Below are 18,002 nucleotides of genomic sequence, written 5' to 3'. Positions count from 1 at the left end.
ACATCTAAAGTCAGAATTTAAAGAAAAGTTTTATTAATATGGCTCCTTTACATTGTTTTAATCTCTAAGAACTAAGTGCAGACTTTGCTCTCAAAATGTATTATTCTTTAGTGCAAATAAAACACTTCAGTATTACAAGTTCTGACAAAGAGAACATCTGATGAAATAAAAAAAGTGGTATTTACCCCTGCATGCATTTTTCTAAGTAAAATTGTCCTCCGTTTCTTATGTTTTCTGTGGAAGAAGTGGCTTTGTGATATGCACACAAATAAATACTGTGCTGTTTTTAGCAGTCGTGCTGTTTGTGTGAATAAAAGTATATGTAATACGTACAATTTATAATGGAATCCAACAGGAACAGGTTGTACCATTCTCTCGGTCCGGGGACAAGAGTGTCACGAAATGGCTATCGAGGCCACATGAAGGCCAGCAGGTACAATCCCCACTGCACACAGAGGTGTCAAACTTTCCCTCTGGTGTTGGTGATTTGGTTTGGTTTAATAATTAAGTGGGTGTTTTCTGATGTTATCTTTCTAACTTACACGTCAAAATAAAGGTAGAGACCTTTTTCTTCAGACTCAAAGCTTTCCTCTTTTATGACTTAATCTGTGTCACCTTAAGGGCTTTTATTTGTTCTGGTCTGCAAATACAAATTCTGAACTATTGGATCTTTATATCAAGGCTTAAAGATGTTTTACCAGAGGTAGTTTTTGAACTGCCTGCCACTGTTAGAGCAGTAGGTATAGTCTTCATGTGGACAATAAAGCTGCTTCTTGTGCTAATGGATGGCGTTCAAGATGTTTTCTTTGCTGGCAGTTCTGTATTGAATTTCTTTTCCCCTCTTCCCTGAAATCACAGATATGGCTAAAATGAGTAACGTGCTAAAATTGGCCCTAATTTATTATATATAATATTATTTTGGAAGCTGACAGAGTAAAATAACTGATTATTCTGGTTAATTAAAATACAAATTCTGTCTCCAGCTGTGTGGCACTGTAGTTGGGAAAGAGATGGCCATTAAGTATGAAACTTTTTTCATCTTAAGAAGCAAGCATTCTCTCACTGAATTAAACTCATGTTCACATCTATCAATGTCCAAAATTGTCTCCATATCATCATCCTCAGTAGGTGCTGCAATGAAAATGTTTGCTAGATTTCCAGTTTACTTTGAACTTTCATGAATGTTAGGATGGATGAAACCGCAAATCCTGGCTTACTTCAAAACTGTTCAATTTCTTGGCTTTTCTAGAAAGCTGCTGGGTTCAGCAGTTTAGTTATACGCTCTGATTGACATTTAGTGCAATTATTCCTGTTGTAATTTTTTTCTGATTGAAAATGTTCTGTAAGCCGTTCAGCTTAAGTTTTCTTTTCACAGTGCTATACCTGGCATTTGTTTTGGCCCATTGCTCTTAGATCCTACATAGGGTAGATGATTAGTAGAGCACCAGATGCATTAAAACACCTTAAAGCTGTGGTTCGGGTTTCTACTCTTTATTGCTGCTCCTGCCCACTCTTCTTGCTTTTGAATATTTTAAAGATTGTGCATGTTTGAGCTATGCCTCGGTTTTGATGTGCTAATGATTCCAGTGCTTCTAACAAAAACTCTGTCTTTCGTGCAAGGGCTGAAGGAGAGGTTTTAACACATACAGCAACTGTATGAATGTACTTCAGATGTTTGCTTTTTAAACTTAATTGTTCTTGTATTTCAGTTGTGTCTTGAGTTTTATTTTTTTTAATTAAGGATTACCTGCTTGGCTAATTGATTTTTCTGATCACTTTTGCTTGAATGTAAATTCCACAACAGCAATTCCCTGCAACAGTGAAAGTCTTTTTCCACAAGGAAGATCAATAAATAAGAAGTTGACATTTCTAAATTAAAATACAGATGTTTGCATTAGTTTGTGGTAATGATTGGAAAACTACTTTAGGAAAAATATTTTTTTCACACAAATCTTCACATGCTCCTTTCAGCTCCCTAGAATCTGAAGATTTGGCTGTTCATTTGTATCCAGGAGCAGTTACTATTCAAGGTGTTCTCAGGCGGAAGACTTTGTTGAAAGAAGGCAAAAAACCTACAGTAAGATTTTAAATTAATTTTCTCACCTTCTTCCATTGTCCAATTCTAAATACAGTAAGATGGCCATTGTGCAACTGATTCAAGTGTCGTGAGATCTCCTCTGCCTTGTTGCTAAGGTTTAGGGTCACTGCTAGAGTTTGCAATCTTCTATTTGGTAGATTTACTCGGTTTATAAGGCTGTACCCATAATCTAGGGAGTATAAGAGAAGTGTACTGCTACGTAACATTTCTTACAGTTAGAGAAGAGCATGTTTTGTCTTCACAAATGGTAGGTGGATCCTAACAATTTATCAATAGGCAATAACCCTTAGCATTTGCATTGCAAATGCTTGATTATGAATTATAAATCAAAATACATATTCACAACAGTGGGGGATACCTTATGTGGCAGTACATAGAATGGAAAAGAAAGGTGAAAAATGTACTCTAACTCAAAGAAGTATTCAGTAAGGGTTGCACAAAGTATAGGGTAAGATGCAGAACATTTTCCTCAGATCAGTGAGGAAAGGCACATGTTCTTTCTGCTTTCTAGATTTTTAATGCATTCGTTGCCCTACATGAATAACTAGAAACAGCAGCTTTTGGAAACATAGCTGATGGTTTGGCTGGACAGTTAGTGCTGTTTGTGTTCTTGCAGGATGATGCCTGCTATTTTACAGCTCAATATTATGTAACATTTCACTTATCTGTTGCACTTGTTTGGTTTTTTCTTTTCTCTCTAGGTAGCATCTTGGACAAAATACTGGGTAGCACTGTGTGGAACCCAACTCTTTTACTACGCTGCAAAATCTCTGAAGGCTACAGAGAGAAAACATGTATGTAAAGCAGGCATATTAAGTATCATCTGCCAAAGTTAAAATGTGATTTCCTGATGTAAACACTGAGATTAGTTCAGGACTTGCATGATTTCTAGTCAGCGCTATCCTGTCTTCCATTCAGTCCATCACCTCATATGGGTATGCCCTAATGGAAATATCGTGCATGTTTATATGCTACACAAAGAACATCTGCTTTGCATATGCCATAGGTCTCTTTGAATTTGTTCGTCTGTAAGGAAGGGAACTATGTCATTGAGTCTGTCTGCTTTTCTGAGGTAAAGTTATATCTTTTGATGATCTAAGTCTTGCAACTGTTTGTTGCTTTTTTTAAATGACATTAAACATGTACTAATTTCATATATGTGCTAAAATTAGACTACTCTTTTTCTGTTTAATACTGTAATCCATTAACTACAGCAGAGTACAAAACACTTCATATGTTAAGCAGAGAGCTAGCATATCATATGATGCTGTCTTTCCTTTTATTTGCTGCAACTTTATTTGAAAGGAGGTAAAAATACTTTGCTTATGTGGGGAAGTAGTAAAAGGATTTTCTGTAGATATTCCAGGGATGTTATGATGTGTGTAGTTCCTGTTTTCACTGGTTAATTATAATGGAAGAGGATGCCACCAGAGATTCTGTTAAGAAGCTGGGTAAAATTTGAAATACGTGAATTTTTTCAGGGTTCATTCACTATTTGGAACCATTACTTATAGTTGCCTTGGCCAGAGTTTCAGTTTAATTTATGACAGCTGTCACTGAAAAACATTTGCTTTGTGTAAAGCTTATGTAATTTTACAAAATGAGTTGTGCTCCTAGAATCCTTGTAAGGGGACTATATTATTTCTTTTTGGTACAAAATACTGTTTTATTATCCTAACATTTTTATGTTCAGAGGGTAGACATTTGAAGCCTAAGATTTCTGATTAGTAGGCTCCTGGATATTTGAGTTTTCAGTGTGGAAAGTTAGTGTGTAATGTTGTCTTGATCTACCAAAAAAATGTAGTATTTTCCACTTTTATTGAAAGTAGTTCATGAGGAAACAGTATTCTAATACTCAAACTAGCCTAATAATAGCTAATTACTCGTATAAATATTTGCATAGTTTCTTTGCCATCATCCACCTGCCCCACCCCTGTTGGCTTTGACTGCTTAGGTGAAATCAAAACTGATCCTACTTAATTTGTCTTGCCAATTAAAACAGTACTAGCCCAGACCAAAGGCCTGTTAGCCAAGCATCCTGTCTTCTGGGTGTCTTTAAAGAAGTGTTTGTGTTTGGATGCGTTTGCCTCTGGTATCAGTGAAAACCTTATGGAAGGAGCCTGTCTCATAAAAGTAAAGGTAGTTGGAAAGAATAGACTTGTAAACTGTTATAAGCAGAAATGTGAAGTATTAAAGTAAAAGCAAAAGAAAGAACCAAGAGAAACTTGTGCTGGCATCATGTCACTAACAGTTAGTTGCTTGTTTTTCCTGGAAATGATGAGAAATGGAAAAGCAATTTTTTTGTAATGGCAGACTTTGTGTGCCTGTTACAGATGTGATGCCTTTAGGCTTTATGCCAAAATTGCATTTTGTTTTCTTTTAAGAATAGAATATGCATTTGTGAGTGGTGTCCACTGTATGTCAAAGTACTGAATGATGGGTGACTTTATCATAGCTGTACTTATTCAATCAGAAGCTCTTTCACTATTGTGTATAAGTATTTTAAAACGATCTAAACATATGGGTTTAGAGAACTTGGAAAAATTGCATAGCTGGTACTTCTGTTGTTTGGAAATTAAATGTATTGAATTTTTATGTGGTCCACTTGCTTATAAGTTTTCTTCAGAATAACAATTTTAATCATCTAAATGGTCTTGCCCTTTCTTTAGAAAAAGTATGTGAAGTAAAAAGGTAACAAATGTAAACATTCAAGTCTGGTATCTGATCTTCTTGAGTCTCTGTTACTGCAAAAGCCTTTACTTTTGTCCTGAAATGCAGTCATATCCATTTAGAATGCTCTTTCAAAAATTATTTTCTGAACCTATTGAATTGATTTTTAATATTCCCCAAGTCACTGATGTGTTGTGATACCTACAACAACAAAACTACTAGTGAACAGATTAGTGCCAGGGAAGCTAAAATCTGTCTCGCTTCCTTATGTTCTTGTGTTTATTTGTCCAAGGATGTGCCAGCAGACCAATGACAAAGTTTGCACATAGAGGCTAAGAGACATTCAGGTTCATAACACTGGCAGCTTTACCCATCAGAAGCCTGCTAGCGTTATGGCTTGCGAATACTGAGTGGAGTTTGAGCAATGCAATTCCCAGGAAAGGAAGATGGAGGAGCAGTAGTAAAAAGCAATGACTGCTAGACCAGATTTATTTTTTTAACAGTTGGCTCTGTGGATTTGGACTGAACTATGCAGCACAACCTTGGATTTGTCTGTACACAGCTGATGTCTTGTTTTTAGCTTATTAGGGCAGCGAACATATTTTGTTCTGTTTGTGGATGCAAAGTGTGTTACTTGAAAGAAACTCAGGTCTCTGATTTGGTTTCCCAGGTGCAGTCATAATTAAAATAATGTAATACCTATTAGCTATGGTTTGGATTGTATTTTATTTAAACAAATAGTTCATAGTGAATGCACACATACATCTGCTCCAAAGGTGGTTATGACACAGAATATAATCTTTATGCTGAAATTAAGGTGGAAGATAACCTGGTAACTGCTGTGGGAGACTGAGGTTGGAGGATCAAGGGGGGAGGCTCCAGTTTATTGAATAGCCTGATGATAGGTGGTCAATAACTTTGTTCTGCTTGTCTACTTGTGTTGTACTTTTTGCCCAGCCATTGATGGCTTAGATTTCCATCCATTTCACTACAGGGTCATTGCACAAGACTCAGCTTTTGTTCTGGAGTCTGTAAAGATGATTTGTCAAGTGCCGTGCTTCAATTCACATTTGGTTGCATTTTTCAGAAAGGAAGTTAATCAAGAGAGAATAAACTGTAGATGGTCAACCATCTGTAGGTAGCTGGTGTGTGAGTATGTGTTCACTGTACAAAAAATGTCCAGTTATATTCCCAAGAGATTCCCAAGAGGTTTGATGCTAGATCTAGGTTTTGTTTTGTTACAATTTAGATTAAATGGGTAAAAAGTATGATGCTGTCTACTTCAAAGCAGGTTTCTTTTTCAAAGATTGATACATTTGAGATTTACCTCAGTAAAATATTCCAAGCATCTTCTGGAGTCATGTAAACAACTGTCTTTTCAGCTTCCTTTCTCAAGGCCTCTGTGACATGAAAAGGAACGCTGGCAACGAAAAAGTCAGTCTGCTGTGTAAAGTTTCCTGGCTAGAGCTCTTACAGTAAATGTGTCTTGATTACAGGCATGCTTTTGACCATTCTGCTGCTGCTATTGCTTCAGGCAGCTGAGACTGAGGACTTGGAATAATGCACTGACACTGAAAGCTCTTCCAGGCTTATAATAGCCAGCTGCTTTGGAAAATTAGCTCATAAAAAATCCTAGTGTAATCCAGCAAAAAGGGCAAGTCCCCTCCCTTTTACACATGGGCAAGCCAGCTCTTCTCATGCATGTGGTCAAAGGAGTGCATCCAGTATAGCATGTGTTTTAGATGTGAATCTAGTCCAAAGGAAGAGGATGCTGTAGATACCTGGATGTGACAAATTTTCTCGTGCTGCATCTACTAAGAAAGACTACTCAATATAATGAGCTTTGTATTTTAAATGGTGAACAGGTTTCAGTTATTACTAGAGTAATGCAAAATTGTCTGTGAACATCAGAGCCCAGAGACATGATACAGGATTATCTGAGAGGAATGTGTGTAGAATGCTTAGGGTTTTATCTCATATGCTGAAATGGTATCCACAAAAATGCTTCTGTGATAAGTGTAACACTTGCACACCTTTAGAAAAGGACAACAGTAAAAGTAGTAAACTTAAAATTAGTTTTAAAGAAAGCATTTATCCTGAAAAATGTGAGTAAACCCATAAAAAGCTGTTCATAATGATTGGGCTGGAAAAATATTGCCAGTTTCTGTGACAACATAGCACGCATGAGAGATCTTTCCATGTTTGTAGGTACTTGGAAAAGCAACAGAGATTTTCTGAGCCTTCATGCTTGAGCATGAACCCTTGTTCATTCCAAGCCTTCCATTGCATGTTATATTTGGAATTAGACCTATTTATTGGCACTAGAAAACTAGGTGTTGCTCAGGCCCTTTCACTGAAATACCCTGATAAAGAATGCTGTCATTCTAGGAAGTATGTTCAGCCATCAAGAAAATTATTTGAATATTAGAAAGCTGTAAAATCTCAACAGGAGATGATGATGATGAGATTTCTAGCTGCCAAAAAGCTGGAGTGAAAAGTGTTCACAGATTAATGCAGATTTTTTTTGATTCAAAGATTTATGTATAAATGCCTTTGAGCACAGAACAACAACAAAGTCATGATGTGAAGCCTAGCACCAGAGCTGTGTAGTTTTCTCCGTGTGTATAATAAGAGTGTATTCCAGTGGCCTGTATAAAAAAAAGCAAAGAGGAACCAAGAACATTAAATTACAATGAAGCTTTCATTCCCTTCACGTTAACAAAGCAGACTTGCTGTTAGCAAGGCTCTATGCATCAGTGGAGAATGAACTGCCCTAGGGGACTATGTAAACATGGAATACAAATCCGGCTGTGCACAGGGATGGAAAACTGACATGTGTTTCAAGTGATGACGGATTGATGCTGACAGGAAACACTTTCCTTCTGTGGAACTTTTTACTTTTTGGAGAAGTACCATGATTAACGAATTGTTTTGAATAAAATGAAAAAACAAGCAAAGCCTAGCAGTTTTGACTGGATGGTAATTTCATGTATTGTGTACCTACTGTTATGATACATAACTCAGATAGGAAAGTACAAATGTGCTATTTTCATGAAACTCTAGAAATTAGTGCAGTTCAAGAGGTGCGCTGTTCTGTAACCTATTAAAACTGCTTTGTGACTCAAATTTCTACCTCTGTGAACATGAGTTATTAATGCTTTGTAGAACTATGTGGAGGTTTGCATTTTGCAGGTCCCTTTTAAGTGTAAGTTGTGTCATTTTGTTTTTTGAGGCAACGTGTTCAGTGGGTTCATAGCAAGTCCTGAATATGTACCTTTTTTTAAGAACTCATAAACTATATCCATATTTTATTCCCTTTCTCTGTCTTTATTCCTTCTTTCAGATAAAATTCCTTAACATTTTTCATTACTGACTGGAGTCTTCAAAGAAATTTTAGTTTATTTGGAAAGAAGTTACATTATCCAGCCCTCATTGTAATGGAATGTTGTCTGATAGAGCTTTATAATTTACTTTCTCCTCTTATGAGGTGTTACCAAATCTGTCCACCTCCCAAAGGCAGTAGAGTTACTTAACTTTAGTATATGTGGTTCTACAGGTTTTATAAAGAATGGTCTTTTCCCACAGTTTTATCCATAGTAATACCAAAAAAAGGGCATCCATTTTGAAGTTTGGCAGGCAGGTCTTTCCTAAGAACAGTCATCATCACTTTTACGCTTAACCGATCTGTACAAGCATCCCTTTAAAGTTTCCAAGCTTTTATATTTCCACTGACATTACACAAATGTCAGCTGAACATGACTGGTAGGAAATTGTGATGGAACGGTTCCTGCAAGCGTAACTGTAGCGACATACAGGGCAGTACACAGATGATGCATTCAGAAGTTTATAAAATACAGAGAGACTAGGCTCTTAAATTATTTTGAACTTGGTTAAAATACCTTTTGTTTCAAATATTGGTCTAACATTCGTTCATTGAACGTTCTAATGTATTTTAAACTGAGGTTTAAAATGTAGCCTGTTGCACAAGTCCCACATAGGTAAACTTATCTGTACATTCAAGGTCTCCAGTTAATCTATGGCATAGATTACAATAACTGACATTAGACTTGCACTGGAATCTTATTTATAAAGTAATTATATTCCCATATAGACAATATTCTTATAAACTCTTACTTTGCTTGTGGTACCCTCAAACTAATTAGCAGTAATGCTTCCTTTTGCTGAACCAGTTCTAGATGTGTAATGGTTTCTAAAATGAAACAAAAGACATTTGATGCTTAATGTTGTAAATTTCCTAGCATTAGTATGAAGAACAAAAGTATTCTAGAACTATAAATTCATTTTAATGACTTAAAACATCCCTGAGATTGTCTTAGCTGTATAATTTCTAATAATATAATTAAAGAGAGGTCAAAATTACCATGCAAAGAGGTTAGAATAGGGATTTCCCAAGGCAGGAGGAAAACACATCTGATAAGGAACAGCATATAGCAGAGTTGGACCTTCTGGGCAGAGAAGTGAGGTAAAGTACTGCAGAGGGTAAGAATGCTAGGATTGATGAAAAAAGGCTGTGTTGGACCCATGAATGTGAGAAGAGGAGATCTGGCAACTAAAGACTTGAGAAAAACTGAATTAATTAGGTACAGGCAGGGAATGGGACTGTCTGAGCAAGTAATGAGAGGTGAATTGTGAGGGTCTACTAATAGGTAAGCAAGGAGACCAGGGAGAATGAAGCTTGTGGTTTGAAAATGAATTGGATTTAATAGGCAAGTAGCCTGAACTGAGAGGAGAAGCCTGAGAAGTAGAAAATAATACTGACCAGGTAAATGAAAAGGAGAGTGGGACCAAGTTGCTGGTAAGAGAGGGACCAGTGTAGCAGAGACAGGTATTGTGCTTAAAAGAGGCCTAAGTTATATGTCAATGTGTGAAAACACCTCGAACAGGAAAACCCTATCATTTTGAACATCTTGTCAATAAATGAGCACGTTATGTTCTGCGCACTTGTTTATTGAATCTGCACACTCATTTGATCAATTTCATTCATCAGGTCATAATATTTAATGATACAGTTGCTTTATCTTGTCCACAGGATTCATTTTATGTGTAATTACAGGCTATTACAATAATTAATGTATGTTAGCTTTCAATAGTTATGGCACAGACAAGTTTAATTCTTCTGTTTGTTAGCAGTGGATTAATGCACTTCTTTGGAACTACAGCATACGTACACGTGCAATAATGTGAGAAATGCTATTGCATTCATACTGTGCAGTTTAGATGTTTGACACATTTGGGGGTATTGTGATGTTCCTTTTAATTTCTTTTGAATATCGTTCATTGTAGTAAGTTCTGTTTTCACTAATTCCATGTAAAATTCATAAACTTTCTTAATTGTATGAAGTGCTATGCTTCCTTTGAAGATATTCTGTCTTTAACAGTGTCACTGAGACGAACTGCCCTTTTGAATACTTGTTCTGTGCAGTGCATTCAGTCTGGCTGAAGCTTCTCGTTTGACATTCGTTTACATCTCTGCTTGTATTTTCAGTTCAAATCCACACCAAGTAAAAATGTGTCAGTGGTTGGCTGGATGGTGATGATGGCAGATGACCCTGAGCATCCAGATCTCTTCTTATTGACTGATTCTGAGAAGGGTAAGTAATGCTAGCACCAAGAGTGCAGTGATTCCCAGAATAAATACTTGCTTTGCTGAGTATTCATAAGCAACTAAATGAAATTGGAAGGATCTTACATTTCAGTTATTCAGCTGCTCTCCAACATGTCATGTTTGCCTTTAGAATGCTATGGGAACAATTGTCTGTGGAGAATCCTTAGAGTCTTCATTAAGTTCTAAGAACTCTCCAAACTTTAACAACTCCAGTCATGATTTTTATTGGAAGTATTAATCTGAATTTTTTTAAACTATATTTAGACCACCCGGAGGCATTTTCACATATGTGAAAATGTAAGTAACAAAAAAAAAAAAAGTTCAGCATTCAGCTAACACTAGGTGCTTGACCAGCCCTTCTCCTCTCCAAATGAAAAACAAAACCCAAACCATCTGTTCAAATGTAACACTGTTACCGGGGGGGGGGGGGAACACCTAAGAGATCTTGACTGTTTTGCAGAGAAGCTTTGATTTCAGTTACTCCAACATAGTGCCCTGGTTTCAATTTAAACTGTGAAGACATTTTTACTTTTCTATAGCACTTCAAACCACGCAGAAAGAGCATCATTAGAAGTTCTGATAAAGGAGCTTAACATTATTTGTTTTGTCTCCTTCAAGTCTTCTTGCATTTTATTTCTGAGCATCTATTCTAGCACTGCTGATATGTGGTGTAAATTATGAATGCTTGTCAGCTTAAACTCAGCAACAGCAACCTGAAATGCTTTTGTATTACTTGGCCTTTCTGAACCCAAGCAAGCACCAGACACTGAAAATACTAGTCTGAAATGTATCAATATGTTTAGGAACAAACCAGAGTGCATTTCAGTGCTATCTTGCAAATCATTAAAAAATTATGAAATGGTATTATAAATAAATGGCAATGAAGAAAAACATTTTTGTTGTATGGGTCTGAGAAATGTTTTGTTCTTTCCTAGTTGGCACTGGTTAGTTGAAATCTAGAATGTTGGAAAGGAAGACGGGCAAGCTGAAACTTCTCTCACACTAGGTCAAACAATTAAGTTGCACCTATGCCAGACAAAGTGTAAAGTTATATGACACTTCTGTTATTAAATCTTTTCATAATGTTTTAATTTAGAGTTATTTGAATATGAGTAGGATATGGTATTGTTTGTGTTTCTTTATTAGTTTTTTCTCTACCTTTCTCACTTAGGAAATTCATATAAATTTCAAGCTGGGAACAGAATGAATGCAATGCTCTGGTTTAAACACCTGAGTGCTGCCTGCCAAAGCAACAGACAACAGGTGAGAGCATATGAGCTGTTAAGAGCTCAGAACTTCAAGATGATGGAGCTGTAACTGATTGCTTTGTATGAAGAGCAATCTAGTCTGAGCAGCCTGTACGTTGGTTTCACATGCTTATTGATTTGCCTTAGTTTTCCTGTTTGTCCCTTTGCAAACAAGTTCTCAGAGCTTCTGTGGTAATGAAGAAAGATTTGGGGCTATCTTGAGGCTAATTTCAAGCAATTGGGGAAATGGAAGGCATGCTCTGAAATGTCTGTCTGAGTGGATGGATTTTTGTCATTTCCCTATTTAAAAAGGCTATTTTACAATTATATAAAAAGCTGTAAATGGCAGCATTCAATATCAATTCTAGATAACTCTCCTGCAGTGCCATTTTGTCAGGTCTTGGGCATGCATGTTTTCTGTTGTTTGTATGTATTTCTAGAATGTATTAAAAAAAAAAACCAAAAAACCAAACCACAAACATTTAGTGTTGGGTACATGTGGCAGACTTTGAAAACAAAAGTAGACTCTTCTACTCTTCTGAGTCAAAAAGGAAGATAAGACTACTCCAACCCCTATTAAATTCTGTTCCCATATAAATTCTTACTGACCTTTTTCATCAGCAGAATCCTTTTTAAGTTACCACGCTGTCTCCTGTAATCTCCCTTTTCCATTCCCTATTTGTTTATGGAGTTGCCAGAGCAAAAGTACTACTGAATTTCAAGGGGAAACAGGAGGACCTTTCCAGATCCTTCCATGCTTTCTTGTTCTGCTTCGGAGAGAAATCGAAGGAGTAAGCAGGGTTAGCAGAAGCTACCTTGAAAGTATTTGAGACAGTGCAAAGGAAGGGAAATTGTGTTCCTGGCTGGAGAATGTGGGAATAGTTGCAAATTGTGGCAGAGTTTGCAAGAAAGTGGTGACTTCCAGGCAAGCCTGAAAACTGCCCTCTGAGGACAGCTTTTATTCAGTAAGGCTTACCAATACTATTTAATGCAAACTTGTTTAAAGCATTCAGTCCCTAGCTTGTGCAAAAGCAGCAGGCTTAAAGATCTTGGCGGGGCCTCTACTGGAAAATACAACAGCAAAGTGAAGATAAGAGTAAGAGATTCTAAAAGAAAAAAAGGAGGGGAGGATTAGTGAAAAAAAACTTCCACTAAAAGGCCAAAACCCCTGGTACTATAATTTGTGCCATATTTTCTGTTTTCTGGCATGTTGTGTGGTTGTGCTGTATGGGTTCTTGCAGCAGAGTTGCTCCAATAGAAGAAGCAGTGCTTCACATAAACATTAGGTTACAAAGGTTGATTTACCAAATGAGGGGGGAAAAAAAAAATGATGTAAAATTTTTCTCTTGATCATGATTTGACTATTGAGCAGTGCTTTCCCTAGAGAAATGCCTTATGGTACTGTTTAAAATGGAAGATCTTGTTTGCCTGTTAACAGTATGACTGCCTAAGAAAGATTGGATGTTCAAATGTGCTTTCAGTAGAGTATAGACACCTACCCACTTGAATAATATTGGGAAATATTTTAACAGAAACTGTTTTTAATTCTAATGGTGGAGCTTTAGCCCGGTTGATCATTCTTGCTTCTACAGGTAAATGCAAAGCAAGAAATGCTTGCTTCAGATCTGACCAAACTGGTTATTTATTGGCAGTCATCAGGAATGTGGTGGCTCTTTAATAACCTGAGTAAGCAAGAGATGTTGCTGTCAGGCAAATTCCTGATGGGGAGAAAATGGGGATATAAGCTAATGTAATGCAAACTAGCTTTAATCTTTATGAAAGGGAGTGATGTCTGCAGCAAGCATTCAGGTTTCCTATGGGAAAAGCCCAGGCAAGTGTTTATGCCTCATTTTTTCAAATTAGTCTTAAAAATACTAGAGGGGCCTACGTCAATCACTGACCTATGTGCCAAGAATTCTCTAGCTGGGACTCAAGTGAGAAGGTTCTGCTTGTGTAGTTTGGTGCTGAGATTTATCATGTTAAGGTTGTTTTGCTGACAACTTAAATCTTAAATGTCATCAAAATTAGTAAGATCTACGGCCATATAATAAAATTATAAACCATGGAGCAGTTTAATACTTTGGTTATACCTGAGTTTTTTACATCTCTAAGTATATTTGTACTGCTGAATGATAGTCGCATTTCTCCTCCCCTTTTTTTGAGACAGAATCAGTGTTAATGATGTGCATTTAAACAGGTGAATATTCTGTGTAACAGTGGAATGTAAGTAGCTGCTACCCAAAGTAAAATCTGCTATCAGCTATATTTTTGTTTTCAGGTTCCTGCCAACTTGATGACCTTTGAATAACAGGCTAATTCAAAACAAAAAAAAAGAACAATTTGAACCATCTCATAATTGAATACAAGGTCCTGATGAAAAATATGCCAGCTGTATTCTGTGCCAGAACGGAGCCTGTCAACTCAATCTCTGAACTCTGGAGCCCTGAACAAAACCACTAATGGTTGGGGGGTAGAGTCCCCCAAATTAAAAATGGAGTTGCAACATGAATTGCCATGGACCATGCTTCATTATATTCTCTAAACTGACCTGTGGAAACCACTGCCTTAAAGAGTGAAAGGAGAAACAACATGAAACACCAAATAGTGTGTGTGAAACTTCTGGCGGTGCTGTGCTTGAGTTAAATAGATGGTAGCTAGTTTGAGTTTCTTTTAACTTTATACTAATTTTGGAAATAACTCACCTTTTTAGGCATTCTTAAGAAAACAAGTAAACTGATATTTAAGAGTTGTATCAAAAGCTATGTGTGAACTGGGTAAAAGAGGTACTACACATTCTAGAGATGTTGTTTAGACTATGCTAGGAGTCCTCAATGGGAGCTTGTCCCAGGCACCCTAAGCCTGGAGCAATGTTATTTCTCTCAGACCTACAAGTATAAGAAATGTAACAACTGCAAGTTTAAAATGCTTGCAAACCCTAGTACTGTATGGGAGCCATATTCCCAACGAGTGGCACAAAGGCTGAGCACTTACACACCAAAAATGGTTTTGGTACATCGTTACCTAATTCCTGGTTAAAAACGAAGTTCACGTGGTTTGGGTGGTCGGTGGGTGTATGTGGAAGAGACAAAACTGAAAGCACTGTTGGGTCAGAACTGAGTGTTTTCTTCTCATTTGTTTCTACCCTGTCACTCTCCTACATACAGAGGTTCAATGACAAAAAAACCAACACCTGGGTATAGCTCACTGAGACATTTTACTTCTCTGGGTATCTGTTAATTATCAGTTAGGGACCACTGTTAGTGTATGGTGTTTCATAATATCACTTAAAATCTACATTTCAAGAAGAGGCACAATTTCAAGCTTTCATGTTCTCATTTGGCAATAATTGATTTTAGTATCCGTCTTGGTCAAAATAGTTGACATTGTGTGGTATTGATAACACGGCCTAAAGCAGACCTTACATACAGAAGCTCTTTTGATCTTCCAGCAAATAATTAATTTATTAGAAGGTAGGATAACCTAAGGAGAGAAAAGGTGTGGGACTACCAGAATTCCATCCTTGACAGGAATAATTCTTGGTCACTGAAATGACTCGCAGAGGAAAAACATTATGGTTTGTAAAAAGGGAGCCAAGCTTTATATGTGTGTTTTCTGCTTGATTCTCACTTTATTTGGCTTTCCTTGTCATCACCTAGATACTGTTTCCTGGATGATTAGTCCTTCTTTAATCTTCAAAAATATGATCTTTGTAAAGCAAGGAAACATTGTCCAAAATATGACTCTGATATGGGAACTTTGAAGTCTGTGAAAAATTAGTGACTGTTCCATTCCATTGACATTGTGGTTTAGTGGCCGTGAATACACTTGCAGATTCCACCATGGATACTCCTTTTTAAAGAGAAACAAGCTACCTACAGTTGTGGCAGAGATCTCTAACTATCTAATAAAGGTTTCTACTAGTAGTTATTATTTTGAAAATGTACGGTTTGTTTATTGCATCTGAGTAGAAGCCTAAAAATTCAATTTTTGGGTTTTTTTCCAGAGTCAAATTAATCTCTTAAGGGAAATTATTAATTTCTGAATTGGGGGGGGGGGGGGGGGGGGGGGGCAAAAAGGAAGGATAATCCAATCTCACAGTAAAAAAACCAAGCAAACAGAAACCCAAAACAAAACACAAAAACCCCAACCACTTGGTGATGTAGCGTAAAGGGTAATAAGCTGGTTTATGTTTCCAAGAATTGTTCTTGTGAATTGGCTCTTGGTAGAAAGAAAACAGTGGAAGGGTGCTTCTGTCAGAATTAGACCACAAGCACTATGGAAATTTGTGTCCCTTTGCAATTTTTTTTTGTTGTTGCTTTGATGTGGAATTAATAGTCTGGTCTGATCCTGAAGTCATGTATTTTGGGAAGGGGTTGCTTGTGCTGAAACCCATTACAATTCACACATCTCTCAAGTTTACCCGTGTTGGGTGTGTAGTTAAAGACAACGTCTTCATAGCCAGCAGTGTTACTGTAGTAGACTTTGCACAACTTTTGTTTTTTCATTTTAAAAATTACTTAATGTCTGTTTCTTCTCAACAACTGTTAACAATGTATGTACTTTTTTAAGCATTGTGGATATTACCCTGTGGATTTTGAATTTTTAAATAAGCTATTATAGGTTCATTGCAGCATAACTGTATCTGTTCTTCTGTTAGTGAAAGGAACCAGGCAGCTGGGAGCCACAGCCTGAAATCACACAGCTTTGCTAAAGACAGAGCCAGGTTGGAAGGTGTCGTTTATTATTGGGGGGGGGGAAGGGGGTGTTGTATTTCTGCAGCTGTTTTGAGTTAGGTTTTTATGGTAGGGGAGGGGGGGGGGAGAAGGTGGTGTTGTATTTCTGCAGCTGTTTTGAGTTAGGTTTTTATGGTAGGAAGATGGTGGGGAAAGCAGTTCACAAATCATCATTTAGTGAATCGTTGCTGTTACCAACCTGCATTGTTCTTAGGCCTCCTACTCTGCCTTGTTTTTCTATGCTCAGGCTGTTTTTCATGGGAGACATTGAATAGTGTGGGAGGAGTTTCTTAAAATGCATAGCCAGACTAACTGGAATGATTAATGACAACATGGAAAACATTATTGACACTTGTTACAATGAGTAGTTCAGTACTTTCCTATTGTTTATCTCCTATTTAGCCACATACTGAAATGTTACGTATTTTGACATAAATGGTGCTCAGAAAGAGGTGGTAATTTTGTTCCTTGAGGGAAAGCTGCCTCAGCTAAGCTTTGGAAAGACTCAGACAAGTCAAGTACACTGTAAAGAATGTAGTAATGCTCTTCTTTAAAACAAAGGGTTAAAAAAAAATAAATATTTAAAACCAGTGCTGAGAAAACAAGGACAGCAGTGAGCTCATGGTATTCAGGTAAGACTGTCATCCAGACTACTTCAGATAGTTGGCAGTTTCTCTTTGATTTTTATTTTTAATGTATTGCTCTAATTTTTTATCTTGTTAATAACTGCTTAAATACTTCAGCTAATATTTGTCGCTTTATTTCTTAATGTTTTGATTTTGCAGCTAAAGATGCCCCTTACAGTTCCCTGCTTTGGAGGCATATGAGCAAAAAGTATTCAGAGTAGATCTTCATAGCAAGACTTCACATATAAATGTTAATCACCTGCTGGCTGTTAACCACTTTGTTAGCTAAACTAACAGTCTTGGGAAAGATTAACAACAGGGAGTGTCTGGTTTATGAAATTGGTGGAATGCATTAGAAACACATAATATTGCACTGGTTGTTGAATACTTACTGCTAACTCTTATCTGACTTAATCCGTACTACTTTGGTTTCGTTTTCAAACCTGACTTCTATTCCAGTGCTCTTAGAAAGCAAATAAGGAGATTTATTTCTGAAAAAATCTGATAATTTGAGTAAACATAGCTCATCCCAGACACACATTTCATTTTGCAGACATTTCATGCCAGAGGAATATTACTTGGGCTATTATGATTCATTAAGTATTTAGGTGCAAGTTATAAGCATTAAGACTACAAATACTAAATGAATGCACATAAATACTTAACGAATCAGCTTTAGTACCCAGCTTTTGTGCTACTGTTAGCTCTTTTAAATTACTGTGAAAATCATATCCTACTTAAAGATCTGAAAAGGAAAATACTGTAATGGCAGACGTTATTTGTCAACTCTGCAGCTGGCGTATTAACCAGCCCTCTCATTACACAGATGTTTTAGCCTCCTGCTTGAGGAATCAGTGTCTGTTTTGTGCCATCAGCTGATTACCTTTCCTCCTCAAGATGCAACTGCAGGGCACTTGAACTTCTACCAAGAAAAGTGTTTATAGAAGTAGGCATATTTGAAAACATATAGCAAAAGAAAGCATAAAAAACCACAGCAGGACT

The 18,002-nt window shown here is 36.9% G+C and overlaps 1 protein-coding gene across 6 annotated transcripts in view; it reads left to right on the top strand.

The window, feature by feature from the left end:
• Positions 1-16,984, top strand: part of RALGPS2 (Ral GEF with PH domain and SH3 binding motif 2) — a 100,652-nt gene extending 83,668 nt beyond the window's left edge. For 3 of the 6 annotated variants that reach the window (XM_035897525.1, XM_035896539.1, XM_009647980.2), the window contains 6 exons: positions 356-433; positions 1,972-2,077; positions 2,800-2,892; positions 10,275-10,380; positions 11,566-11,657; positions 13,920-14,800. In XM_035897525.1, the coding sequence (XP_035753418.1) occupies positions 356-433; positions 1,972-2,077; positions 2,800-2,892; positions 10,275-10,380; positions 11,566-11,657; positions 13,920-13,949 (505 nt within the window). In that variant the 3' untranslated portion in view covers positions 13,950-14,800. Of the gene's footprint in view, positions 1-355; positions 434-1,971; positions 2,078-2,799; positions 2,893-10,274; positions 10,381-11,565; positions 11,658-13,919; positions 14,801-16,298; positions 16,439-16,965 lie in introns of those variants that run through there. The other 3 variants (XR_004842281.1, XR_004842242.1, XM_009648058.2) reach the window with 3 other exon arrangements.
• The last annotated feature ends 1,018 nt before the right edge of the window (positions 16,985-18,002 follow it).

The sequence above is a fragment of the Egretta garzetta genome, unplaced genomic scaffold (genome assembly GCF_000687185.1).
Source record: "Egretta garzetta isolate BGI_Z169 unplaced genomic scaffold, ASM68718v1 scaffold760, whole genome shotgun sequence".
Taxonomy (NCBI): Eukaryota; Metazoa; Chordata; class Aves; order Pelecaniformes; family Ardeidae; genus Egretta; species Egretta garzetta.
This window is presented reverse-complemented; position numbering and strand designations above follow the sequence as displayed.